The sequence below is a fragment of the Rhinolophus sinicus genome, chromosome 9 (assembly GCF_057876585.1).
Source record: "Rhinolophus sinicus isolate RSI-liver-muscle chromosome 9, RSI-T2T, whole genome shotgun sequence".
In the NCBI taxonomy this organism is placed as follows: domain Eukaryota; kingdom Metazoa; phylum Chordata; class Mammalia; order Chiroptera; family Rhinolophidae; genus Rhinolophus; species Rhinolophus sinicus.
Genome location: NC_142509.1, coordinates 8,051,415 through 8,078,879, shown reverse-complemented (window position 1 = coordinate 8,078,879; position 27,465 = coordinate 8,051,415). Strand labels below are relative to the sequence as shown.

Below are 27,465 nucleotides of genomic sequence, written 5' to 3'. Positions count from 1 at the left end.
ACTGACAGACTATACTCTTAGGAAACAAGCTGAGATCACCACACAAATTGAGTAGAACATAACAGGCATTTCATTTTCTCCTCCATCTCCTCACCAGCGATGATTTTGAGAACAGACTTTATGACTGTTCCATTTATTTAATTATATTGCAAATAAGGCAGATGACAGCTCCAGGCCCTGCCACTTCTCTTTCTCGTTACTGTTTATATCACCAAATCAGGTGCCAGGATTGGCAGCACTGTCTTGGATCATGTGGAAGAATATCTCTACCTTTGCCTCAAAACAAGCCCACAGACTTTCAAAGCCAGGACTCTCAAATGGACTCGTTACCCTCTTGGCAGACAGGGTCAAACCATCTTCAGCCTGACAATGTGCTAATCCAATTTTTGCTTTGGTCACATTCATCTTGAAAATTCCAACTCTTCCTATTCCTATAATTAAGATTTTAAGTGTTACAGGAGGAATTAAGCATATATCCCTCCCTTCTAGAGGGAAGTTGAACCTACATATTTATTGGAAGGTGGAATGGAATTCCAGAGACCAAAAAAGAAATAGCCATGCAACCTGTGAAGACTGTATGCATGCATGTGTGTGACGTGTGTGTGTGTGTGTGTGTGTGTGTGTGTGTGTTATGATGTTAGCTTCTAAGCAGAGGAGAACAAAGCCCCATATTCCTCCTCAGAACACAGCGTGTAGAGACTTCATAAAAGATGAAATGTTTTTTGGGGGTATTTTTGTTTGTTTGTTTACAAAATGTGTTTTGGACTGTGTTGTCACCAACTACACATGATGTCATGAGAGATGTGGTGACATACAACATTTGGTGAAGGTGAACAACAATTTCATTCAGGCTATATGTCATGTCAAATTCAGATAGTAGCTGAGTAACATAATCTGAGGGGAGGGATAGGACCATTAGAAGCAGAGTGTGAATGTGGGCCCCTTTCCAAACCTGAGGCAGGAGAACCCAGTCAGGCATGGAGGAAGTCTTGCATGGGCAGGCCTTTCTTGTGAAGAGTGACTCTTGAGACACCTCCCTTTGTTGGGTACAGAGGCATTCTGAGGGCAGTGACTTCCTTGCTGATTCCTTCTAATTTGTATTTATCATGGTTGCGGATTGTAGAGGTTACACATACCAAAGGGGAACAGGGAAAAAAGGGTGTCTGTTTTCTACCCACTCCAACCAAAGGGGAGCCACTGCCAACATGAGTGAGCAATGCTCAGTTACCACTAATAGAGGTGTGAGCAAGAGGAGCTCACGACCTAAGGGCTCTGAAGACAATATGAATAAGACAGAAAACAAGGACAAACCTTCAACTGCCCCTTCAGTGGGTGACGGTGGAAAAGACATAAAGCACAGAGATGCTTGGATATCAAAAATCCGTTAGAGAAACTACATTAACAAATCATAAAACTAATAACTGGCAAGGACTTCCTTCCAATTGTTCAGTCCTTCCATTTCAAAACCAAGGAAATGATGCCCAGAGAGGTTCTTATCTTTATTTTGTGCTGTGGATCTTTTGGCCTGTGTGCTTTATTTGCATGTGTACATAGAATGCGCAGCTCATAGACCCCTTTCCAGAATCTTACTTTCAAATGCAAAATACTAAGAACAATCAAAATAATTATAATAAATATAGGATTAACGTATGCATATGTGTACTTGAAGAAAATCAATTGCAATGAATTTTATTCTTCACCCCAGGATAAGAAGCTAGGAAGGGAACATTCCAGAGACATAGGCCTGCATGTCAGGAGCAGAGCTCAGGATGGGAAATGAGTTTTTGATGTCCAGTTATATTCTTTTCCACTGCTCCACCCTGCCACTGTGAAGAGCAAGTGTGATTATAATATAAAATAGAGCCCAAATAAATTAATTTTTTTCCAACTTGACTTCCTATTTTTCTTTAGGCCCACAATTACATATGCTAATTTAAATGACTGCAATATTTGGGAGAAGAAGTGAAAATTGCAGGAGAAAAAGAGGTTAGTTACAAAGGAAGAGTTAGAAATAGACAGGTCCTTGGCGAAATTGTGACCTGGGACAGGTCTGCCCCCTCTGCCTGTTGGAAACCCTCCAGCTGGTGTCCTGCCTGCAGCTGCCCCGCCCAGGCCTCAGCCTGGCCCATTCCACTTCAGCAATTGTCTCCTTAGTATTCACCCTTCTCAGTAGTGCCTCAGAACTTTTATATTTTTTTCTCACAAATAGTAACATTTACCTGTCTTTTTATTCAGCTACAAATTAGCAATCTGGTGTGTGAACAAAACAGAATATCTAGAATACAACCACATGGCATTAAGTGGTGCGTTCTCATCTACTGTAACTCGGACAGGTTACTTCAACTCAATCTCAATTTCATTTCTTGGAATGTGGTGACTTTCTCTTCTGTTTCCCAGGGTTGTTGTGAAGAATAAGCAAAAGAGATAATGCATGTAAAGTGCTCTGTTTTTATTTGGATGGCATTTTCTAGAAACAAGTCTAGTGAAGAGAATTTGAAACATTTACTAGCTCTATCTTTGGGCAAGATTTTTAATCTTTTTAAGTCTCAGTTTCCTTATTTATGAAATGTGAATATGATGTAGGGTTTGTAGGGTTGGTGTGAAAATCACCCGAGATAAGGTTTACATGTAATGTGCCCAACCCAGAGGTTTGCTGGTGCTCAGCAAAATCTAGAATTGGTCTGGTTGGCCAATCTGACTTCTCTACCTTCTAAACTAAATTTTGGGTCCCAACTATCTCACGTAAATTGACTCCAGGCTCACAGACCCAGAGTCTTTTGCAAACACAGAAATTGTATAAGCTTGCTATGGAGTCTCAGATGTGAGAATTAACATATTTCATCATTTCTTGCCCCTTGCATCAAATTGGGTTTAGCAAGAGGAGTTCATTCCATGAAAGGAAATATTTCGTAGTAGATAAATTTCTGAACTAAGCCAAGAGAGCAGACAGAGAATGTCAGTATCCAAGGAATAAAGATCCACCAGATCTCCTTGCCTATCTATTTCTGACAGTGACAACAGCTACAGCTACACAAGGACATCCACATTATTTCAGAATGCTTTAGAGTTCATGACAATTAGAATGACAATTGGATACTGGATCCTCAAAGGGGCCATGTTTTCAGTACTTACATAGGGTGAGTAATGTTTAAAATGGGTATCCCTGAAGGCATGAGCTACTCATAATTCAATTCTCTTCTTTCCTCTCTTTCTCAGCCTCTCTCCACCATTCATTGTAGCGTCGGCCTCCCACCCTGGCTGCTAATTTTCTTTCTTGAGCTTTGTCCTCAATTTCTGCTGGTACAATGCAATCTCAATAGCAAGAAACAGGGAGGAAAAAAGAAAGGATAACTGAAAAGTTCCTATGGATCTAGACTAGAGAAATAATTTCAGACATGGTTGGCTATAGAGGTGGTGGAGTATGCTGGAGGAACACTGATCTTGGAGTCCTACAGCCGTGGTTCAAGACCCAGCTCTGCTCCTTACTCACAGGGGACCCTGGCTGGTCTCTTAACCTCCATGAGCTGCAGTTATCTAATTTGCAAAATGAAGGTAACAGTCACTGCACTGCAGCCTCCCCAGGCTTGCTGTGAGGGTCAAATGAGACACAGGCTGTGACCAGTGCTGTAAAGGACTAAACAAATGCATGGAATTCATGTTATCCCTGTTACAACATACCTTTTAGCTTGTCACTTTGAAGACCCTCATCTCTCCAGGGAACTGTTCCCAGTTACTATCCATTCCAAGTCATCTGGACAGTGTCGGACTCAGTCCTCATCCCTCTCTGCTTGAAGGGGCTTTATGGTCACTGCCTTCGTATGCCATTTCACTTGCTATATCAATTTGTTCTTCTGTTCATTTTACAAACATTTGCTGAATGCCTAGTATGCCTCAGACAATGTGCTACGTGCTCAGGATAGATATAAATAAACTATGGTTCCTATTCTCATGCTAGTAAACTCATGATGGTTCCCAAATATACCCCTTCTGATCTTGAGCTACACCTGTTCCTTAGCTCTATAATATCTGTGTTTTCTTTATCCCTAAACCTAGCAAGCCTATAGTTTTCCTTTCCTAGCATCACAGGAGCCTACCTCCACAATTACTCGTGAGGCCATAACATGTCCCCAAACTCGAAAATGTGGGTAATGTCCCCTTAATTCTCCCTCTTTCAAGGCATTAAAATAAATTCTCTCAATTTCTCTTGGACAATATCTCTTGGAGGAACCTTCTTCATTTCTACAGGTAGGAATTCACAACATACCTTTTGGGCAATAGGAGTAACTTATTGTCTGTCCTTGTGCCTCCAGCTTCTCTTCACTTTACCCCATCCCATGCAGGCCTGACAGATTAATTTTCCTACCCTGACTAATTCAACTCCACAGTAATATTTTCCCCTTGTTCTGGATTTCCTTAATACCTAGGTATCTGGTCGAGCTCATACTGACACACACACTCAATTGGTGTCTTGAAATTATCTCCTCAGTGGCCAAGATCTACATTGGCTATCAGTGATAATATTTTAATGACTGCAGCATCTTCTCTCAAAGGTGGGGCTTGGAAATTAATTTCATCAGATATGTGGCAAAGGTCACCTTATAAAACAGTAAGGACAGGCTCTGCGGTGAGTGACAGAGCACCTTTCAGTTCCTCACGTTGCAGGAATGGGAAGCAAGCCACAAAGCCAAGGCCTCATGGGATTACCCTCTCTTCTCTTCTGCTAATGACACTTGGTTGGCAGAGGTGATGAGATTCTATCATTCTCAAATGGACAGAACGTAAATAAACACCTTAAAAAAAAAAAAAAACAGACAAGTTGCAGCTCGGAAATTTTTCAGTTTTTCTCATTGCAAAATCAATACCCATCAGCAGTTTGAAATTAAAAGCAAGATTAGGCCTCAGTTTTATACATGCCTTATTGTATTCCTAAAGCTTTCTACTCAGTCAGATAAATCTTCTTTAAGAGGATTAGGAAACTTTCATTATCTTTATCTAACCTGAACTAACACTAAGTCTGAAAAATTAATCTATAGACTGGACCAAAGCCGATAGCTGCTGGGAAGGAGGACTCTTGGATGTCTTTCTAATTGAGCAGTGGAGTCTCTGCTTCCACCCACTGGAAATTCAACGGGTCTCCAAAGAAAGAACATGTCATGCTATTGCTAACCAAGACAGAAGAGAATGCAACTCCCTGAGCGCCTTCTTTTAACCTCTCAGTAAATATAAAGACCCACCTTCTAAATATTCCAAGAGAAGGTTCTCCCCTGCACCTCCACCCTCCCCGGTCTTTTTTTTTTTTTTTTTACCCCCGCTCTCATCCGCACCCCCTTCCCACCTAGCAACCCTCAGTTTTTCCTCTATATCTCTGAGACTGTCTGCGGTCTTTTGAATTGGATTTCACAGGCCATCTCAGACGCCCAGAGGTATAAGAGTTGCTTGGCCTGGAGACTGTGAGGAGCTGACCCCTGGAACTGAAGACTCCACTGATCTGCATCTTACCTGTTCTCAGACCCTTCCTGTCCCAAAGTTCTGAGGCCTACAGGGAGCTATCTGGCTTCCACATCCAGCCCAGGCAATGCTGCAGAGTGCCTTATGAAGAACGTTATCCCTGAAGCTCTGCACCGCTAGCCCTTCATGGCCTGTATTGACTTTGACATGCTTACACAATCTGTCTTATTTCCTGAAAAGTGATAGCCTTGTTCTGTTTGAGTCTGTTTCTGTACAGCGCCTGACAGTTCTTTTTTTATTTCAGTGCCGCATTTCCTGCGTTAGAAGATAACTTTGCTGTCAAGACCATGGGGATGGAGGTGCCACAAAGTCGTCACTTCCAACGCTGAGAATTTCAGCTCTTCTAGAACCAAGGCCAGGTGGTAGGCGGGGTAGAGGGAACTCATGTGCCCTTGTTTTTTGCACCCCAGAAACTTTCAACAGGCATTTCAACTCATCTCAGATGACTGATCTCACTGAGTGCCTCACCATCCTCTGAGGAGAAGCATCAGACATGACAGTTGTCTTTATCTCCAGATGGCAGGCCATCTTGTATCTCTAAAGTGGTGATCATCACCAAGCCATACCCCTGGGTGGAACACGTGTGGAGAATGGCAACAGCAGAGTCTACAGACATCTGTCGTATGGCAGGCTGATGTGAGCCATCATCTGACAGCACATAGGGGTGAGAGAAGGGCTTGGAGGCTGAACTGGGGCAAGGCTTCAAATTACATGGCAGCACCAGAGCCTGCTGGGGAACACAAACTTCAGAAAACAGAACTCTGGCCCACCACATGCCTTCGCAAATGGCTCACAGCGTCAGAAGCCTGGACGCTGTGCTAGCTAAGAGCTGTTCTAATTAAAAGAAAAGAATGGCCATCCTGAGTTGTATAAGTGGCTGAAGCAAGAAGAGACACTAACTCCTACTCAAACTCTCCATGAGACCAACTGAAACAAGCAAAATTATATTTTTTAGAAAGGAAGGAACAAGAGAATCCGTATTAGCTAAACAAGGATGCCAACACATATCACCTGACAGAAAAAAAAAAAAAAAGATTAAATCATAAGCAGGGACTACTTCTGAGAGCTCATTCAGGGCCCCAAGACATCAGTACAGGAGACCCTGAGGAAGGTCCACCCAAATCTCTCATCTGGTAGAAGACGTATCATTGGAGAATGGGAGCTAGTCAGCTTGCACTTCATTGTTTCTGTTACACTTACCTGACAAAAATCGCTTTACACAGTGAGGGGGGTGGGGAAAAGCAGTTAGTTGGGGGCAGGTCAAAATAAGTTCATCTGTACTGCTGTCTTGTTTCAAAATGGTTCTCAAATTCTCATAAGTGCTATCTGAATGTGTTTCTAATTTTTAATATTTAATGATTGATATCTGATTCTGACATTTCCTCAGCCGCCTTTTTTTTCTTTTTCCTACAAAGTGAAATTTGAATGAAAAACTATTAAATACTATGCCTGGGTTATACCAATTCAGATTTTTTAGAGAGAGTATGAGAGCATATTAGGGCATACACACACACACACACACACACACACACACACCTTTTAATTATATAGATTTATTCCCAACGTAGACCTGGAGATATCATTTTGACTAGTCTCCCTCTTGATCTTGGCTCCACTGTGGGGCTAAGGGAGAGGTATCAGCACAGCAGCAACGCCGGAGAGAAACTGATGACACAGCACTCAGAACCCCTTCTGCAACATGCACACCCACCAGCTACACAAAAGTAGCCATGAGTCACATGACCTCACATCAGCATTATTAACCTTTGATTATGAAATAAGACTATGAAAGATATTCAAAGGCACAGATAGTGGGCACCATTCTATTTTTAAAATATAAGTGTCCCCTACTCCAGAGGGCTAAGTAACTTAAGAGATCTCTACTAGCCCATGTCAAACAACTTATTAAGAACTGAAGGACCAGAAATAAAATTCAGAACATTTATGAAGATTCTCAGTCAAGAAGCCAGCAGGCGAGAAGGAATCCTGGACTTATGCTCAATCTGGATTTTACAGAGGAAAACGCCTTTTTGTATCTTCATATGTGAGTAGAAGTAGATTGAGATTATGCTTCCCCTCCGTCATTCACAGTAACCCAAACCCACAAATCTAGCTGTGACTCACCTTGCACAATAAGGTGGACCCTGGAGGTCTTGGGGTGGTTGTCCGTCTGCACAGAGCAGGTATACGGGCCCTCGTCATACACATCCACGTTCTGGATCATGATGCTGTACTGGGTTGGTGAGTTGACCAGGATAATTACACGTGGGTCTATGGACCACTTGTCATTCCCCGCGTAGAGGATGGTGCTGCGGTTTAGCCAGGCTACCCGCGTGACTCGGTCATCTATGGTACACCTGTGGGACATGGTGGGGAGCAAAGGAGTGCGGAGAGGGGAGGAGAGGGAAGGAGATGGGGGATATTGAGGAAGGGAGAAAGGAAGGAAGAAGAGGGGGGAAGGAAGGAAGAGAGAGTGTTGAGAGATTATATTATAAATACAGTGGCTGCATTTCAAGGAATAAATTAAACAACCTAACCCAGTGCTAAAAGAGAACAGTCAATTCTTGATCATACTTCCTAAATACAGGGTAACAGTGGCCTGAATCATCCTGAAGAACTGATGTTGCAAAATCATTTATATTTGATTTAGGAACATATAATGTGGATATCTTTGTCTTGTATTTGCTTTCTATTTTATTTTTCCCCTAGGCTTATATGAAAATTAGTTTATATTTCTTGAGCACATTTAGCACCTTGTGGGAGAAGTGGCCCAGGGGCACAGGGGAGAGAAAGTGGATCAGTATTTCAAATAGGTTACAGATAATCCACAAAGCAAATACATAACCTGTTGTTAGTCAAAAACTGAACACATTTACCTGCAAGCCTTCCTGGTATTGATAACCTCCTTGTACCACTGAGCTGCCCAATGCCTGCACACTACAATTTATAACATGGATTGGTACAATTCACCTTCGAAAGCCAACAATTTTGAAGGAAGCCATAGTTACCTCTTAAGATTTCAGAAGCGGGAAGAAGAAAATGGTCTCCCTACCCCATCAGAGAAAACAACGGGGCTGATGTATCTAGGTTATCATCAAGGTGAAGAGCTGACCGCTACTGTCATACCTCTCACCTACTCTTCTCAACCACTGGAGGCAAATGGAATTTGCTTTTTGGTGTGTATGACCTGCAAGCTACTAAGTTTAATGCAGAAATAAATATGCCTGTTGGTCAAGAAGAAAAGTCTCATATGGGCTCCAGGAACATGGAACTTGTAAATAGGAAATTAGGGAAAGGGAATCCTTTATAAATATGGGTTTGCAATGAAGGGCATGGTTAAAGGGTTAAAGTTGTGCCTACTTACTACCCAACACTCTAGTCAATTACAGCCCTGCTGCTTCCCTCAAATGTCCTATCAGAGAAGGTATGAGGTATGCCTTCTGAGGACAAGAAATGTGAATCCAGTGCTTCCAGGTGAGGAAACAGGGAAAAAAGACCGCCATCCCTCACCACATCTGATCCCACATCGACCGAGAGCAGAGATCCTTCTGACAGGGCTAGGAGACGGGCAGAATGCCAAAGACACTGGCAGTGGAGGAGAGAGCACACACACTTTGGACACGCTGTTTCCCATGGCTAAGTGACCAGCCTGAGATACCCTGAAAGGTCGGGGGAACAGAATGATACTGGAACACCAAAATGACAGCTTTCTTGAAAGGGGAAAACAGCCAGCCTAGTGAGGTACTCAACCTGGTTGGTAGGAGGAATAAAAATAAGACGAGCTTCCAATTACTGAGGTCTTTTTATGTACAGGTCCACCTATTATGCAGCTGGTACCCACGGCGATGAGGTAGAAGTAGGTGGTAACTAGATGCTTTCAAATTACAGCAGGAAGAGATTCTTCTATTCTAAATCACTACTTGCTTTTTTTTCAAACTACAAATGTAAAACAAACATGTGAACAAATATAATGCTAAGATGCATAAAGGCCAAACTAATAATTGCATACCTACCCACCTCCTAATTCCCTCAGGTCATTATTTTGGTAACGGCCAATACTTCTCCTTCCACATTTTATCCTCACAGATATATATTTACATATACAAAGGTTGTGTAGATTGGTTTTTACCTGAAATAGAACCATAGTCTAACATTCCTAGGAAGCTTTCCTTTTAAGTTGACCACAGGCATCCCTGCACACCAGTAATTACAGATTTAATTTTATAATTGTTTCTAGGTAATTCTAACATCAATGAGACGAGTTTGGGGGGCCCAGGTGCACTCACCATAAGATACTGATAAGTCAAATATCATTGAATGACTACCACCTTAAAAGGTGTGTCATTGAAAAAGAAAAATTGAAGTCATGTTATTTCCTTCATATCCTGGGACCGTAACTTGACTTTCCACAATGTTTTTCCTTCTAGAGAAAATTTCCATTTCACTTAAAAGACTAAAGCCCCAATGGACCTTCCCTGCTTTTAACTTTCAAAAATATTTCTTAGGAAAAAAATATGATAAACTCATTCGTTCACTCTCAGTTTTAAATGACTGATAAGAGGTAATGTGCAACTTTTTCTAATGATAACTGTATTTTCATAAAGCCAAAATCCCCATTTGAATAACTCCTAATGATGAAGTGCCAATTGTACAATTCCAGGAATTGGCAGTCTGGAAAATGAATGGTGAATCGGGACGGAGTAAAGAGAATCATCTTCCAGTCCCTGGAATCACACAAACCCAGGTGACTACGTGCAAACAAGTATTTGTGCTTTTAGTCTGGTCAATTATGTATCTCCTTGCACATTTTTAAGTTGACATAATTTAAATTGTAGTTGCAAAGAATGAACTTTTGGTCTGTGGAAAATATTCACATTTTAAATATAAATGATGTTTGAAACATAAATAATAGTGATTTGATACTCATGATTATCTATTTTCAACATTCATGAACAAGCTCTTCTTTAACACTCATAAAATGTGTATCGTTGTATCGTTTTCTTTTTTAAACTTGAACTTGTGTTTCCATTATATCCTCTGCAAGATCTCATCCTGATACAATATTTTATGCTTGAAAATCATTTATTGATCAACTATCATATTTACATATAAATTTAACTTTCTTGTATGTTCTGTGACCATAAAGCTCTGAGTAACATTTTCTTTTAGGATGAGTTATCATTACAAGGATAATATTGATAAAATGATATAAATATATTATACATGTTGTTAAGTAATAATTAAACATAACAACTAAGCTTTTACTGGAAATATAGCTCTTAGTGCGATAGATGAGGCTTTTTAAAATTATACCATGGATAAATGCCATTATTGCTAGATAGAGCTAAGGATCAATTCTATTCCTATTCCTACTTTTGCTTTAAGAGAAACCTAAAGCAAGGAATATTAGAGTATGATTCTATTTCAGGTAAAAACCTGTTCACATAAGCAAGAATATGGAAATGAAAATCTTGTATAGAAATGTCAGTCAATCCTTTGAACTTTTTCCAAAATATATACCAAAAATCACATGGTAATAATATAGCTTCAAAAATCATTTTAATGATCTCACAGCTGACAATTCAATTAATTCTTCCTTCAATTTCTTTTAAAGCAATGAATTGGAAAATACCTGACTGGCAAAGGGCTTTGTAACTCAGTATCAAATTCATTCAATTTCTCAATATCTGGACAGTATACTGCTAATGTTGTACAAGGCCTTATCAAATTACTATTAAAGATAGGTTACTTTCTTCACTTAGAAACACCTTGTTTAACCCAATACAGTCAGAAATGAGGAGAAAATTGAAATACTGTTTATTTTAATATGCCAAATTTCACTGTCCTCTGTCAGAAAACGTCTTTTTCTTTCTCTCTACTTTCAAGACAGAGAAGGCACCAGGTTTGGCATGAATTTAGCTCTGATGAAATAATGTGCTCAGTACCTTCAGTACTTCTCTGCTTCACTTTGGTGGACTCTCCTTCAAGAATGAGCATCTGTTTGATAATAGCTGGGTGACAAAGGTGACAAAGAAGGTAAAGGAAAATTCTCTCCTGGACAATTAGTAAAGTGGAAGCAGTCAGAAAGGACAACTGAAATTACAATCTAATCTCAGGCACTATGTCAGGCAGACAGACTTTAGAAAACTGGAGATATGAAGCTATGTTACCTTAAACATATTATTGTCCTTGTATAAAACCTACAACTGCAGCGTGGGGTGTATGCAACCAGGGCAAATAACCACGGAGCCTGGCAGAGGCCAACTCTGAAACACATCAGTCCAAATCTACCTCCGAGGGCCAGAACACAGCCTCAGTGCTCAGCCACACAGCCTGTGGAGAGCTTTGTGTACCCCTCCAGTAGGGCTAGACAAACCCTACATAGATGACCAGGGCCCAATTTATCTGCTCTCAAACATGGGCCTCATTAGTGGGCATGGAGGGCAAATAGAGGGATAACTGGATACATAACATGTTTCAAATGGAGCAGAGTTGGATCACTCAGTCTGTACAGTTCAAAAGCCTAACAAATGATCAAGAAAACTTGGTAGAATGAGGATGTTGGTGGAGGACAGTTATTTTCCTCATAACATTTCTGTGCTTCAGAAGAAAGTGTAGTATCAATGCTTCTTGCTTTTTTCCATCACAACAGGGCTCTTTCACTGTCCTCTGAACAGCAGTAAGAAGAGCTTAGGGAAGGACTTAAAAAATATGTTTAAATATTCTTTCAAACCTGGCTCGTTCCTCGCTGTTTATGGCTGTGTCCTGGACTCTCATTAACAAGAAGCACGTGGAAGGGGTTTTTTATGTGAAATAAGGAAGAGTCAAGAGGAAAGTTGAGAAATATTAGTGTCGACTTCCAGATTTCTTGAAAACTTTAAGGCATTTAAAATTCTTACATTCCAAGTTAACCCTACCTACTGGTCCTTCATAAGAGAAATCATTACTACTCCATCACAAGTAATGTCTACAATTATATGGTGCTTATTCTGTGCCTGGCACAGCTTAAAACCTTTCCATATATTAAATCACTCGATCTTCATCTCTACCCCTTGAGATATACTCTAGTAATATCCACATTTTACAGATGAGGAAACTGAAACACAGAAAGCTTCAGGACTCCTAAAGTCCACAGCTGGTACTATCAGAGCAGGAAATTCGAACGTAGGCAGCCTGGCTGTAGCCTTTCTGTACTTGAGAGCTGTGGTCTGCTCCTTGAAAAGAAAGTACTTGTGGCTTGAGAATCCAAGTAACAAAGCCAGCCAAAATTGGTTGGCCTTATTCAATCAGTTTCCCTCACATGCATGGTACTGATTTAATTTCCTCATAAGAGATAAAATAGTTTAGCAGAACAGAAAAGATATTTGAAAGTTATTTTGTGCATTCTTAAACCAGTGCTAGCTACTTATCTGTGAGGAGAGGTGAAAATAAGAATCAGAAAGAGCAAAGAGATGCCTAAAAGACATTGGGAAAAAGAGACTCTGCAGGCAAAGTGTCATTTCCAATGCCACTGATTATGGGATGCAGGGTTGTTTGTGCTATTTGAGGAGGAGGTACAGGTAGGGCAAACGCATGCCTTCAAGCAGTGGTTCTCAAACTTTAACGTGCATCAGAATCACCTATAGAACTTTTTAAAACACAGTTTGCTGGGTCCAATTCCCAGGAGCTTTTGGTCCAGTGGGTTTGGAGGTAGGCTGAGAATTCGCATTTCTAACAAATTCCAAGGTGAGGTCAGTGCTGCTGGCCTAGGGCCCCCATTTGAGAACCTCTGCCTTAAAGAAACCAGACAAGAAATAGGCTGGAATTTAATCAAAATAATAAAATCTTCCTGAAAAGTGAAATTAGCTAGTTTTAATTTTTTTGTTTGCATTTAGTCCTTTTGTTTTTATTTCTATATTTCGCCTCTGCAAATACAAAATTTAAAAGTGCCATGATTGACAACAGATATTTAATGAGTGTCTAATGTGTACTAGAGAAAAGTTCCAGGAGCAGAGAATGCTAGGAAAGGGGCATGCCCCTTGAAGCTATGTCCAGTGAGACAATGAGAGCATATTAGTAAAGCATATTAGTTTCAGAGACTAAGTGGCAAAAAATAAAGCAGAGGAATGGAGAGAACCACGGGGACTGGGATCATATTTGAGACTGAGTGGTCAGAAAATGACCCATTGCGGCCTGCAGGCTAGATGCTGAAGTTTTTACAACCTTAAATCTGTATGCAATATGATGTACACCTGAAAATCATGTCTAACTCAAGAATGAAAGTCACACCTCACATACACAGATAGCTGTAGGATCATGTAGATAACATGGAAAGCTGGAAAACAAGTCTCTTAAAACAGCCTCATGAAAATAGTCTCTCTTATATGGGTAACATTATAGGTGTTAGTGTTCAAGTGATTGACAATTGGCATTTTGAGATGCTGAAGTTAACCAAGAAATGGCTTTAGATTTCCGCCCTTGTTATCGTGATAATACCTGAAATATGTTGTATGCCTCTCTATCTGAATGAGTGGACATTGGCAAATAAAGTTTAATCTCTCATACAGACTTTCATTCTAAATCTCCACTCTCTTTGTAATCTAATGTTAATATTAAATATACCACACTTCACAGAATTTACAACACTGAATTTAATTATTTATGCACTTATTTGTCAGGCTGTAACTACCACATGAATAAGAACCCTGTCACAGGTCTTCATTTTGTATTACCAGCATCCCCGTAGGCCACCTGGCATCTCATAAGTGATCAATACATATTTATTTTTTAAATTTATTTTTTAAATTTATTGGGGTGACAATTGTTAGTAAAATTACATAGATTTCAGGTGTACAATTCTGTATTACATCATCTATAAATCCCATTGTATGTTCACCACCCAGAGTCAGTTCTCCTTCCATCACCATATATTTGATCCCCCTTACCCTCATCTCCCACCCCCCGTCCCCCTTACCCTCTGGTAACCACTAAACTATTGTTTGTGTCTATGAGTTTTTGTTTCTCAGTTGTTTGTCTTGTTCTTTTGTTGTTTTTGGTTGATATACCACATATCAGTGAAATCACATGGTTCTTTGCTTTTTCTGTCTGACTTATTTCGCTCAGCATTACACTCTCAATACATATTTATAATGATTAAAAGATGTAGGACAATTTTTTCAAACTGGTATCAGAAGAACCCACATAAGATTATAACTAAGGATACTGTATTACATAGCTGAAAGTTGCTGCAAAAGTTGATTTTAAATATTCTCCCCCTAGATATGTTAATTATATGATGGGATGGAGGTGTTAACTTATGCTATGGTAGGAATCATTTTGCAATAAACACATTAAACTAACATTATACAACTTAAATATATATGATGCTATATGTCAATTACATGTCAATAAAGCTGGGAAAGAAAGAACCCACATAAGCTAAAGTAGATGTCCTTGGAGAAGTATGTATATGTGTGTCTCTGTGAGTTAGACACACACACACACACACACACACACACACACACACAGTCCACTGTTTCTCTATTAGGATTTTTTAATATAGTATTTTCATGTCTATAATACTCTGGAAAAATATAGTATGTACATATTCTCGATGTGCTATGACCACAATTAGATTTAAATGTTCAGATTTGTGTCTATTATTACCATGGCATCAAAGAGTACTTCTTTCACTGCCTTGGGCTAATGAGAAAAATACAGAGGTGAATGTACTGTATTAGCAAAGCATTCCTGCCAAAGAAAGCTGAATGCTGCCAGGGTCCACTGTAGAAATAAAGGTTCCCGCAGTCTGAATGAACCAATGTGGAAGGAGAACTTGGTTGTCATACGGCACACGCTGAAGTCAACAGTGACATTCTTACAGCAGTCAGTACCATCTTCACATTGCAAGTTAGACATTAATTTCAATAAAACATCATCCATTAAATTAATATTGCAGGTTTTAACTTTAATGGTTATATACGTGTATGATTTATAATTTTTGATTTCAGGGTCAAATAAGGGTAAGATTAAAGCACTTATACAGTTTTATGATTTTATATATATAAAAATTTTTAAATAATGTTACCCCTGGGAATTCCTGAGAATGTGTCTCTCCCCACCTCTGTCTCCTGCCTTTAAAATGACCTACTAGAGAATGCTCAATTTAAGAAATGCTAAAAAAAAGTAACAGGGTTGAATGTTAAAACCCCAAAATGCATTTTTAAGTGTCCTTTTAAAATTTACCCACAATATTCTTTTTTTGTTTGTTTTTTGTCATTTGCCTTTTTTTCACAAATTGAAAGGTAATTGAATTTAAGAAACTGAAGTGTTTTAGGATATATTAATAATGCCAGTGTGAAAAGTGGGAGGAAGGTTTTTCTTTAGAGAACTCAAAAACCAATAATAACTGGATTTTTATTTTTGTTAAGGAAAGGCGAGGAAGCTAGCCAAAATGAAATCTTTTTAGATCAATTCCCCAAGTATTTTAAATTGCAAGAAGCTGTTCTCCTGGGAAGCTTTAACTACTCAGTGATTTCCTGAGTTACAAATACAGCCAACTCTAGAGCATCACCAAGGTCCCAAAGTTATATAAGAGAAAACTTTATGATTCAGATAGTCAAAAATTCAACTAGAGAGTAGTAACTTTGCAAGAACTAGTATTTGCTGATAAGATATTGGTGGATAATAGATATGAAAGCCTAGACGAGTGGGTAGGGATTAGAGCTTTTTAGAGACGGTCCAGGCTGGAAATACAGAGGGTCCCCCAAAAAGGAAATACATTTTAAGAAAGGAAAAAAAAAACTGTATTAAAATTGTAATACAATGAATGACGTTAGCATTCATTTGATTAACGCCATTTTTTGAGTGAACATCATACTACATATTGCTAACATAATTCAATTCAACTTTGAAGAGTAATACATAGATAACATCTCTTAAAATGTGTACTTTTTTTGGCACCCCCGGTATTTCAGTGGTGTATGAGACTGATTTTGAAGGCTGCCCGACACATGGCATCTGCACATTGTTCCCAACAAGATGTGGTGCCAACAGCAGCTGGGGAGGAGAGTCTCATTAACGCACAGACAGGGTGTGTGTGAGGGTGAGGGAAGGGTGTTATCCAGAGAAAAGGAGAAAACACATCATATGCATGCAGGATGAGGGCCCTTGGGGCAATAGAATATTTAAAACAAAACCAAGTAAGGTGTGGAGTATCCTGAAAACGGTGCTAAGTGAAGCAGAAAATCAGCTGCAGGATGATGATGTGTTGTGGTTTCAGCCACAGCCGATGATATATGAGACCATCAGAACAGTGCCCAGTGTGTCCTGTAGCAGGCAAGGGGAACTTCCTGTCTCTACCAGCACTGGAAGGGCTCTCCTGAATACAGAGAGCGACGTCACGCACCTCCCCACCCAAGTGAGGCAGCCAGGCTGAAGGCAGTTCAGAGCAGAGCATCTGATATGTGAAGGAAAATGAAGGGAGTGATTTATGTGGAAAGATGGCTCTGCAGAGAGGTGGAAACTGCTTACAGCCACAGAAGAGGAGTTAAAACTGCATCGCTGTGGGAGGAGAGAGGAGAATTCCTATCATGGTAATAGAAGGGAAAGTATCGGTGGCTAAACATAATTATGAAAAGAAACGGTAGGTAAAAAAGGCAGAAAAACGTTCTCCGAACAAAATAACGAATGATTGAGCTGGCCTCTTCCCATACTCCAAATCACTCTGTAAATTCGCAGGGTGTGTCGGGAAGATAACTCTATCAGTTTTCCAAGGAGACAGAGGCAAGGCCAAAATAAAAATAGTACCAAAACCATCATAAGACAGAGTGCCTGCCTTCAAGATTCTTATGATCTCAGCTGAATGATAGAATACCAGAGCATTAAAAAGATACCGTATCACATTCATGGATACAATAAAAAGTGTACACTCATCCATTCATTTAACACATATTTACTAAGCACCTGCTAAGTGCCAAACATTCTACTAGGCCCTAGAGATAAGATATTGAGCAGAGAATCGTTGTCTCTACCCTCACAGTACTTTCAGATTTGAGAGAGCAGTACGCAGTCAGCAAACTGCCAGAATACCTATATATTACTCTACTGCAAACTGAATTGAGGCAACCACTAGAACTGTCTTGTGCAGGGGATGGTACAGGAAGCCCTACTCAATCTAGAAACAGGCTTTTCTGAAGAAGTGGAAATTATTCTACCATTGAAAACTGAGGCAGAGCACTGAGTACGTGTGTTGGTTACAGAGAGCATTTTAGATAGAGGACAGGGCAGATGCACAGCCCCTGAGACAAAGGTTGACTCGGGTAAGGAACAGAATGGAAGCCAGAGTGGCCCAAGCAAAGCCGACGAGGAAATGGGCAGATTGCGTGGCACTCAGGAGGCGTACGTGGCTGCACTGAAAAGTCTGCATTTGCTTCTAGGTATAATGGGGACTCCCTGAACAGGTTGAAGCAGAGGCAGGCCATGTTTTAGATGATGCCGTTCACAAGAATACGCTGGGCTTCTTTTGGAGAATGAACAATGGCAGGACAAGAGGCAGAACTAGTGAACGGCTTCTATATCCCTGTAGACATAAGAGAATAGTCATGTGACCAGAGGGTCTGTATCTACAGGGAGAGGTGAGGAGCCAGAGCGAAGGAAGGGAGTAAGGAATGAAAGGAAAGGGAAGTGTTGACAACACTTTCAAGATGTTGGCAGCAAAGGTGGGAAGAAAAATGAAGTCAGAAAGGGCAATGGCCTCTCCAAAGAGTTTTTGTTTTGTTTTTGTTTGTTTGTTTAAAAACACTTGGGAACTTACTTGTTCATTTTATAAATATTTAATGAATATCTACAGGGTGCTGAAACTTTTCAAACTTTCATATGCCCACAAATTACCGGTGCATCTTGTTAATTCCCTAAGTATGGGTAGGGACCACAATTCTGCATTTTAACAATCTCTGTAATTATGCTGATGTGCTGGGCCCTGCACTTTGAGTAGCCCAATTTTAGTCACTGGAGATGCAACTGTCAATGATACAAGAACCAGCTTTCTTAAATACCACTACGTAAGTAAATACTAATGAGACTGATCTTATTGAATGAGAACAACTCTCATCTGCAGGAGAAAGGTGATAACTGACAGAAAAAATACAGCAGAGGTGAAAAAGTACAGGATTTGAAGCACATAAAGGAAGGTGCTTCATCTGTTGTATCATAAGAAGAAAAAAATAGAAACACAGATATGTTTGTGGACCTAGTTATGGGAAAGTAAGGAGGCTACTGAGTAACGGTTTCTATTTTCTCTAAAATAGAGGGCAACGCTATTGGATGAAGGTTGGTGGGAGAGTAGGGGAGAAGGGAAGGCAGGTGCAGGAAAAGTGAAATAGCTGTTGCATCAAAATGAGAGCAAAATTACTGGGGAAATGTACTACGATTCGCAGGCAATGCTGAGGTCCCATTTGTAGCTGTTGGCCAAGGATTTATCCTGATGACACTGTGCCAGCTTGGAGGATATTCTCCAGCATTGCTCAGCGGCTCAGCTGCAGGCAGTGTGGATGGCGGGGTTCATCCAATGTTGGAGTATGCCAGATGAGCAAGGGAGAACAAGCCAAGGATTAAAGGAATTAAAAACCAATTGATTAAAAGGAGACATGAAGAGAGGAGGGGCTGATGAATAGGTAGAACCTGGTGGGTTTGATGCACTAGCAGCCTTAATGAGGTCCTTGCGCAAATGAGCTGGAATGGAAAAAACTACATGATGGAAAGCAGAAAACTGTACATGACGTGCAATTATGGCCCTTGTCAATGAGGGATTCAACTAACTCTGAGGCCAGATGGATCACCTAGGTGGATCTTGACAATATTGAGAATGATGGTGGGAGATGAGCGTTCTTTATGAGCTTTGATGATATATGTAAATTGAGTATTATAGGGATAGTATACTGTGGTGCTAAGGGAACACCTTGACATCAGACTGACAAGGGCTTTTCTACTTACTAACAGCTGATCCTAGGACAGACATTTGGTTTAATCTCTCAGAAACTCCATTTTCTCATCTGTGAAGTAGGATGAGTATATTTCATTCCTAGTGTTATTCAATGTTATTATGAGCCTGAATAATGTAATGAGTGGAGAAGAGTCAGAACTTCACCCGCTAAACAGTAAACACTTTTTAAACAAAGCCTGCTGTACTACTATTGTCAGAGAGCGCTGTTGCTTCACTTGGAAAAATACAACTCAACCTCTGTTATGTGGAAGTGTGTGTTAGTTTAACCAAGTGATAACAAATGCATTTGGTTATCATTTTCCAAGGCTTTCTAAAGCTTTCTCTTTATGTATTTTCAAATCTATGAAGAATGGGATTTGATTTAGGGTTGTTTGAGCCCATTTCAAGACAGGTAATTCTGCTGGATACTAGATCAGAAATAAAATGAGATTTACATTTTAAGCATTACCTAGCATGTTGGTCCAGTGTTTTTCCAGCTTGCCTATAAATTATTTCACATCTAATGAGAGTTTCTTTTTTTTTTTCTGAAAATTTCTCACTCTTCAAAAGTATTTTGTACTTGACCTATGTAGAGTTCTGCGGTAGGATTTCATTTCCCTCTAAGGTTGATTTTCTCAGCTAAAGCCACTAAGATAACTTTAACTTTGTATTTTTATCAGGCCTCGTTCACTGTGTGTTGACATAGTGGTTGATGGGCTGGTTTCTAGATTGATGACCAGTGGTTGGTAAAATGCTGTATTTCTAAAAATACATAATTGAGAGATCAATCAATACAATTGTGCACACCTGAAAGAGAATTCAGTTGGCCCCCAGGCCCTTGATAGCTTATGCAGAGATGTCCTTGTCTTGAGCAGTTCCACTGTATAAATAGGACAACCCTCAGCTTAGAAGAACCAGATACCCAGAACATTCCATTCTCAAACTGACTGAGACATTACCAAAATCAAATGCAAACTGTTTAGGAGCTGAAGCGGATGAGAGTAATGAGGTGATGGGGATAGGATCACAACTGAATGGATTACTTTAGGTCAGAGCTTCAGAGCAATACATTAAATTTCTTTAAGAGAGATTTACCACACATATACTGCAAGATACTAAGGGAAAGTGAAAATTGCTCCGAGGGCCTCAGTCCCAACCCAAGGAGACATCATTACCTGGTAAAACAGTTGTTCAGAGGCAGTGGTAAGGGTGCATTTTAGGGTAGATGAAGGACAAGCACATATTTTAGCAAAGTGTCTCTCCACAGAACTGAGCTAGTCATGAGTGGATAGCCTGCTCATATTTGGAGGCATCATGTGGCTTTGGGATGCCTCCTTTTCTCCACTTTCTTCTTTTGTGGCTGTCTTAAAAGGTAGTGCTATAGCATAAAACAAAGTCATTTCAGAAGCAGTGAACCCTTGGGTAAAGAAGAAAAGTGTCTCTTAAAGTACAAACAATAAAAGTCTCTCTTTTCCCCTTATCCAGCCCCATATTCCTAGCCCCTCTGGTCCTCGACAATGGTGCAGAATTCCATGTGGTGTTGTGAAAGGCCATGAGGGCATTTGCTTTCACACATGCCTACCTGTCCTAGACAGCTGTTTCAGAACATGCCTTGTGGCTAGTCAGGGGTGCATTCAAAGCGACCCAGAACAATTCAGTTATTTGTCACCTGGCTCTTACTCTGCAGATTCTACCTCCACATCCTACACAGCTTTAAAATTCAGCCTCCTGATTTGCCCATTATAGTTGGCAAAGAAGTGAGTGAGATGAGAAAATGTTTCCCAAGCACACACCATTTTAATTCCATCCAATAGATTATCCTGACATATTTACTCATGGCCATGTCTGTCTCAGTATCATCCATGGAAAAGTATAAATTAAAATTTTAAATTAAAAGCGGAGAGTCTGGGGAGCTTGATATCTTTTTGAAGAATTGAGCAAGTCAGCCACAGGCTCCCAGCATGAGTATCGTGGGAGCAAAGACTCTGGCAGTTCAGAAATTACAGCCCACGGATTTCCCTGCAAATACCTTCCTACATATAATGTAAGGAATCATGGAATCCCAAAGACAGGCAAAACCTCAAAGGTCATTCTTCTCTCTTCAGAACTGCACATAAACAAAGCCTTCCCTGTTTGGGTTCAACGGAAACTTATCAGAAATTGCTAACGGACTGATTTATTTTTTGAAACCAAAAAATGTGCTGAAAATTGATTCGCTTTATCCAATTACAGGAATTTTGTGTAATGTACTGGTTAAGAGAATAAACATTTTAATAAGAGGTATATAAGTTCCAGTCACAGGTCTATAATTTACAAACTCTTGACCCTTTCTGTACAACGGTTTTCTCATTTATAAGATGGAAATCATACTTAAAAATCATAGATTAGACGTCATCAAAATGGCGGCGTGAGATGAGCCTCTGTACAGCTCCCCTGGAATTTACAATTAATCAAACAACAATAACTCCACAAAGGACTCCCTGCATACCAGACAGGCAAGACGAAGAGGCCCACTACTGAATTCACCTAAAGGTGGGTGAATCACATGAGGGTGGGGGGAGGAGGGTAGGGGGAAGTGTGGAGACGGAGCCGAGCGGGCACAGGACGCAGACCTATCTCAGTGCTCCGAGCTCGCTGCATCCCGGAACTACCGCAGCTGTGAGAGAGGGAAGAACTCGGACTGCTAGGGTTCCGCTTATGGCCCACAGGGCTGAGGGGACAGCATATAACACGGCTAAACCCAACGCTCACGGCAGAGACCTCGGAGAAAAGACTGAGGGAAGAAGGCTGAAAACGGTGGTTTAAGCCCTCACTGCCGAGCAGAGAACGGAGCCTTAGGCACTGAGACTAGCCGCCCCCTCCCTGCCCTCCCAGAGCTCGCCCCACCCCCACCTGCCCAGTGCTAGAAGCGGAACAGTAGGAGTGTCAGATCAAAAGAACAGAATATTTCCAGTTCTGAGAACTGTGGACACAGACACAGATTTGCAGCCCAACTAGTTCCGGCAAAGGGGAGGGAGCTGTGGAAGCAGGACCGGCTGTGGTGGTGGTCGCCACCATTGCTCTGGGCCAACTCTCACAACTCACCCCGCCCCTGGCCCCACCTATCTGGGCGGATCCCTGCAGGAGAAAACAGAACTGCTGAAACATATGGGCTCTGAATCTGGTGCAGGAAGAGCTCTGGAACTTCAAAAGCTCTCCACATACCCACAGGGACACTGCGCCCTGTGACCCAGGTGAACTATTAACAGAGGAGAAACCCGTCTCCCAGGGAATCCCCCCATTGTGAGAGAAGCTGGAATAGTGCAGAGAAAACATAGCACTAGAGTGTGAGAGGGAAAAAAAAGGCTGCAGCCAGAGAGAAAATAAAACATTCTACCAACAAGTACTGGAAAACAAACGAAAGACCTCTTCCTATCAACCTGTTGCAAAAGCCACTACTGTACATGTCTAGGAAGAGAAATAATAAATCAGTAATTGCCATGAATAACCAAGGAAACAAGACAGCTCAGAAAGAAAGTGAAAAGTCTCCAGAAAAGGAACTTAAAGATATGGAAATATGTGACTTAAATGACAAAGAATTCAATATTGCGGTTCTGAAAAAACGCAATGAGATGCAAGAAAACACAGAAAGGCAGTTTAATAAACTCAGGAACACAAAGAAAAACATGAACATTTTACGAAAGATATTCAAATTTTGAAAAAGAATCAAATAGATTTTCTGGAGATTAAGAACTCAATAGAAGAAATGAAGAATGAAATAACCAGCTTAGGTAGTAGAGTTGACCAGATGGAGGAAAGAATCAGTGACATCGAAGATAGAAACCTGGAAATTATACAGATGGAAGAAGAAAGAGACTTGAGACTTAAAAGAAATGAAAGAACTCTACAAGAACTTTCTGACTCCATCAGAAAGAGCAATATAAGAATAATGGGCATACCAGAAGGAGAAGAAAGAGAGAAGGGAGCAGAAAATATATTCAAACAAAATGTTGATGAGAACTTCCCAAACTTGTGGACAGAACTGGACCCTCGAATCCAAGAATCAAATAGAACACCTAATTACCTCAATCACAACAGGGCTTCTCCAAGGCACATTGTATTGCAACTGTCTAAAATCAATGACAAAGAAAGAATCCTCAAGGAAGCCAGGGAAAAGAAGATGGTAACCTACAAAGGAAAGCCCATTAGATTATCATCAGATTTTTCAGCAGAAACTCTACAAGCCAAGAGGGAGTGGAAACAAACATTCAAACTATTGAAAGAGAGAAATTATGAACCAAGAATAATATATCCAGCAAAGATATCCTTTAGATATGAAGGAGGAATAAATACCTTTCCAGACATACAGAAGCTGAGAGAATTTTCTAATACACTACCCGCACTACAAGAAATACTAAAGGAGGCTATTCGACCACCATCAACAGGGACAATAGGTGGCAACAAAAACATAAAAAGAAAGAGAGTAAGGCCTGAACCGGAATATGGGAATGGAGAAAGTAAGCGTGCTGAAGAAAATGGAATACTCTAAATATCAAACTTTCTTTTACATAAACTTAAGGGTAACAACTCAAAAAAAAATCCAGAACTGAAATATATACTGTAATAAAAGAAGAAACAGAGGGAAATATCATAGAATACCACCACACAGAAATAATAGACAATAACAAAAAGGCAAAGAAACAATGGAGACACAGCCTTACCAGAAAACTAAAGATAGAATGATAGTAAATCCTCACATCAAAAATCACCCTACATGTAAATGGACTGAACTCATGAATAAAAAGGCACAGAGTAGCAGATTGGATCAAAAAACTAAACCCAACCATATGCTGTCTCCAAGAGACACATCTCAGCTACAAGGACAAGCATAGACTCAAAGTGAAAGGGTGGAAATTGACACTCCAAGCAAATGGTACCCAGAGAAAATCAGGTGTAGCCATAATGATATCAGATGAAACAGACTTCAGGGTGAAAAAGGTAACAAGAGACAAAAATGGACATTTCATAATGGTAAAGGGGACGATACAACAAGGAGACATAACAGTCATCAATATTTATGCCCCCAATCAGGGCGGACCGAAATATACCAAGCAACTAGCAACAGAACTAAAGGGAGAAATTGACCAAAACAAATTTATACTAGGGGACTTAAATACATCATTGACACATATGGATAGATCATCCAAACAGAAAATAAATAACGAAATAGCAGCCCTAAAAGACACATTAGATGAAATGGACATAATTGACATATATAGAGCACTTCATCCTAAAACATCAGACTATAGATTCTTTTTTAGTGTACATGGAACATTCTCAAGGATAGACCGTATATTGGGACCTAAAATCAGCCTCAGCAAATTTAAGAAGATTGAAATCATACCAAACATATTCTCTGATCACAAAGCTTTGAAATTGGATATCAACTACAAAAAGAAAGTGGGAAAAAACACGAACACGTGGAGATTAAACAACATACTTTTACAGAATGACTGGGTCAAAGAAGAAATTAGAGGAGAGATCAAAAGATACATAGAAACAAATGACAATGAAAATACATCCTACCGAAATTTTTGGGATGCAGCATAAGCAGTTTTAAAAGGGAAATTTATATCATTACAGGCTTATCTCAAGAAACAATAAAAATCCCAAATAAATATCCTCATGTTACACCTTAAAGAACTAGAAAAAGAAGAACAAGTGAAACCCAAGGACAGCAGAAGAAAGGAAATAACAAAAATCAGAGCAGAACTAAATGAAATAGAGAACAAAAACACAATAGAAATCATTAATGTGACAAAGAGCTGGTTCTTTGAAAAGATTAACAAAATTGATAAACCCTTGGCTAGACTCACTAAGATAAAAAGAGAGTAGACACTAAATAACAAAATCAGAAATGAAAAAGGAGAAGTTATCACGAATGCCACAGAAATACAAAGGATCATCCAAGAATACTATGAAGGACTATATGCCACAAAATTCAATAACCTAGAAGAAATGGACAAGTTCTTAGAAACATATAGCCTTCCTAGGCTGAAGCATGAAGAACTGGAAAATCTAAACAGACTGATCACCAGTAACGAAATTGTATCAGTCATTCAAAACCTTCCCAAAAGCAAAAGTCCGGGACCAGATGGCTTCACTAGTGAATTCTACCAAACCTTCAAAGAGGATCTAATACCAATCCTGCACAAACTCTTCCAAAAAACTGAAGAAGAGACAGTACTCCCTAACTCATTTTATGAGGCCAACGTTGCCCTGATACCAAAACCTGATAAGGACAACACAAAAAAGGAGAACTACAGACCAATGTCTCTAATGAATACAGACGCAAAAATCCTAAACAAAATTGTAGCAAATCGAATACAACAATGCATTAAAAAGATTATTCATCACGACCAACTGGCCTACATCCCCGGGGTACAAGTATCGTTCAACGTCCGCAAATCCATCAATGTGATACATCACATAAATAAAATAAAGGACAAAAATCATACGATTATATCAATTGATGCAGAAAAAAAATTTGACAAGATACAACATCCATTTATGGTTAAAACGCTTAATAAAATAGGTATAGAAGGAAAATACCTTAACATAATAAAGGCCATGTATGACAAGCCCTCTGCTAATCTCATAATTAATGGTGAAAAACTGAAGCCCTTTGCTCTACATTCAGGAACATGACAGGGCTGTCCCCTATCACCTCTGCTTTTCAACATAGTGTTGGAAGTCCTTGCCAGAGCAATCAGGCAAGAGAAAGAAATAAAAAGCGTCCAAATTGGGAATGAAGAATTTAATTTATCACTCTTTGCAGATGACATGATGCTATATATAGAAAACCCTAAAGACTCCACCAAAAAGCTATTAGAAACAATCAAAAAATACAGTAAAGTTGCTGGCTACAAAATCAATGTACAAAAGTCCATTGCATTCCTATATACTAACACGAAATCTCAGAAAAAGAAATACAAAAAACAATTCCTTTTGCAATTGCAGCAAAAAGAATAAGATACCTAGGAATAAACTTAGCCAAGGATGTAAAGGACCTATATGCTGAAAACTATAAGACATTTTTGAAAGAAACTGAAGAAGACACAAAGAAATGGAAAGACATTCCGTGCTCATGGATTGGAAGAATCAACATAGTTAAAATGGCCATATTACCCAAAGCAATATACAGATTTAATGAAATCTGCATCATAATCCCAATGGCATTTTTAAAGAAATAGAACAAAAAACCATCAGATTTGTTTGGAACCACAAAAGACCCCGAATAGCCAATGCAATCTTAAGAAAAAAGAACAACACCGGAGGTATCACACTCCCTGACTTTAGCTTGTACTACAGGGCTACAATAATCAAAACAACGTGGTTTTGGCAGAAAAACAGACACGTAGACCAATGGAATAGAATTGAGAACCCAGAAATAAAACCACATAAATATGGACAGATAATTTTTGACAAAGAATATAATAACATACAATGGAGAAAAGACAGCCTCTTCAATAAATGGTGCTGGGAGAATTGGAAAGCCACGTGCAAAAGAATGAAACTGGACTGCTATCTGTCACCATGTACCAAAATTAATTCAAAATGGATCAAAGATTTAAGCATAAGACCTGACACAATATACTGCATAGAAGAAAACGTAGGTACTAAACTTATGGACCTTGGGTTCAAAGAGCATTTTATGAATTTGACTCCAAAGGCAATGGAAGTAAAAGCTAAAATAAACGAATGGGACTATGTGAAACTTAAAAGCTTCTGCATAGCAAAAGAAACCATCGACAAAATAAAGAGGCAACCAACTGAATGGGAGAAGGTTTTGGCAAACAGTGCCTCTGATAAGGGGCTAATATCCAAAATATACAAGTAACTCATGAAACTCAATGACCAAAAAAACAAACAACCCAATTGAAAAATGGGCAGAGGACCTGAATAGACATTTCTCCAAAGAGGACATACAAATGGCAAATAGACATGAAAAAATGCTC

The 27,465-nt window shown here is 39.7% G+C and overlaps 1 protein-coding gene across 10 annotated transcripts in view; it reads right to left on the bottom strand.

Annotated features, from left to right (window-relative positions):
• The window catches only part of OPCML (opioid binding protein/cell adhesion molecule like), a 1,344,396-nt gene that overhangs the window by 346,617 nt on the left and 970,314 nt on the right, over positions 1-27,465 (bottom strand). For all 10 annotated transcript variants that reach the window (XM_088800813.1, XM_088800811.1, XM_088800804.1 and 7 more), the window contains one exon: positions 7,633-7,865. In XM_088800813.1, coding sequence (XP_088656939.1) covers positions 7,633-7,865 — 233 coding nt within the window. The remainder of the gene's footprint in view (positions 1-7,632; positions 7,866-27,465) is intronic.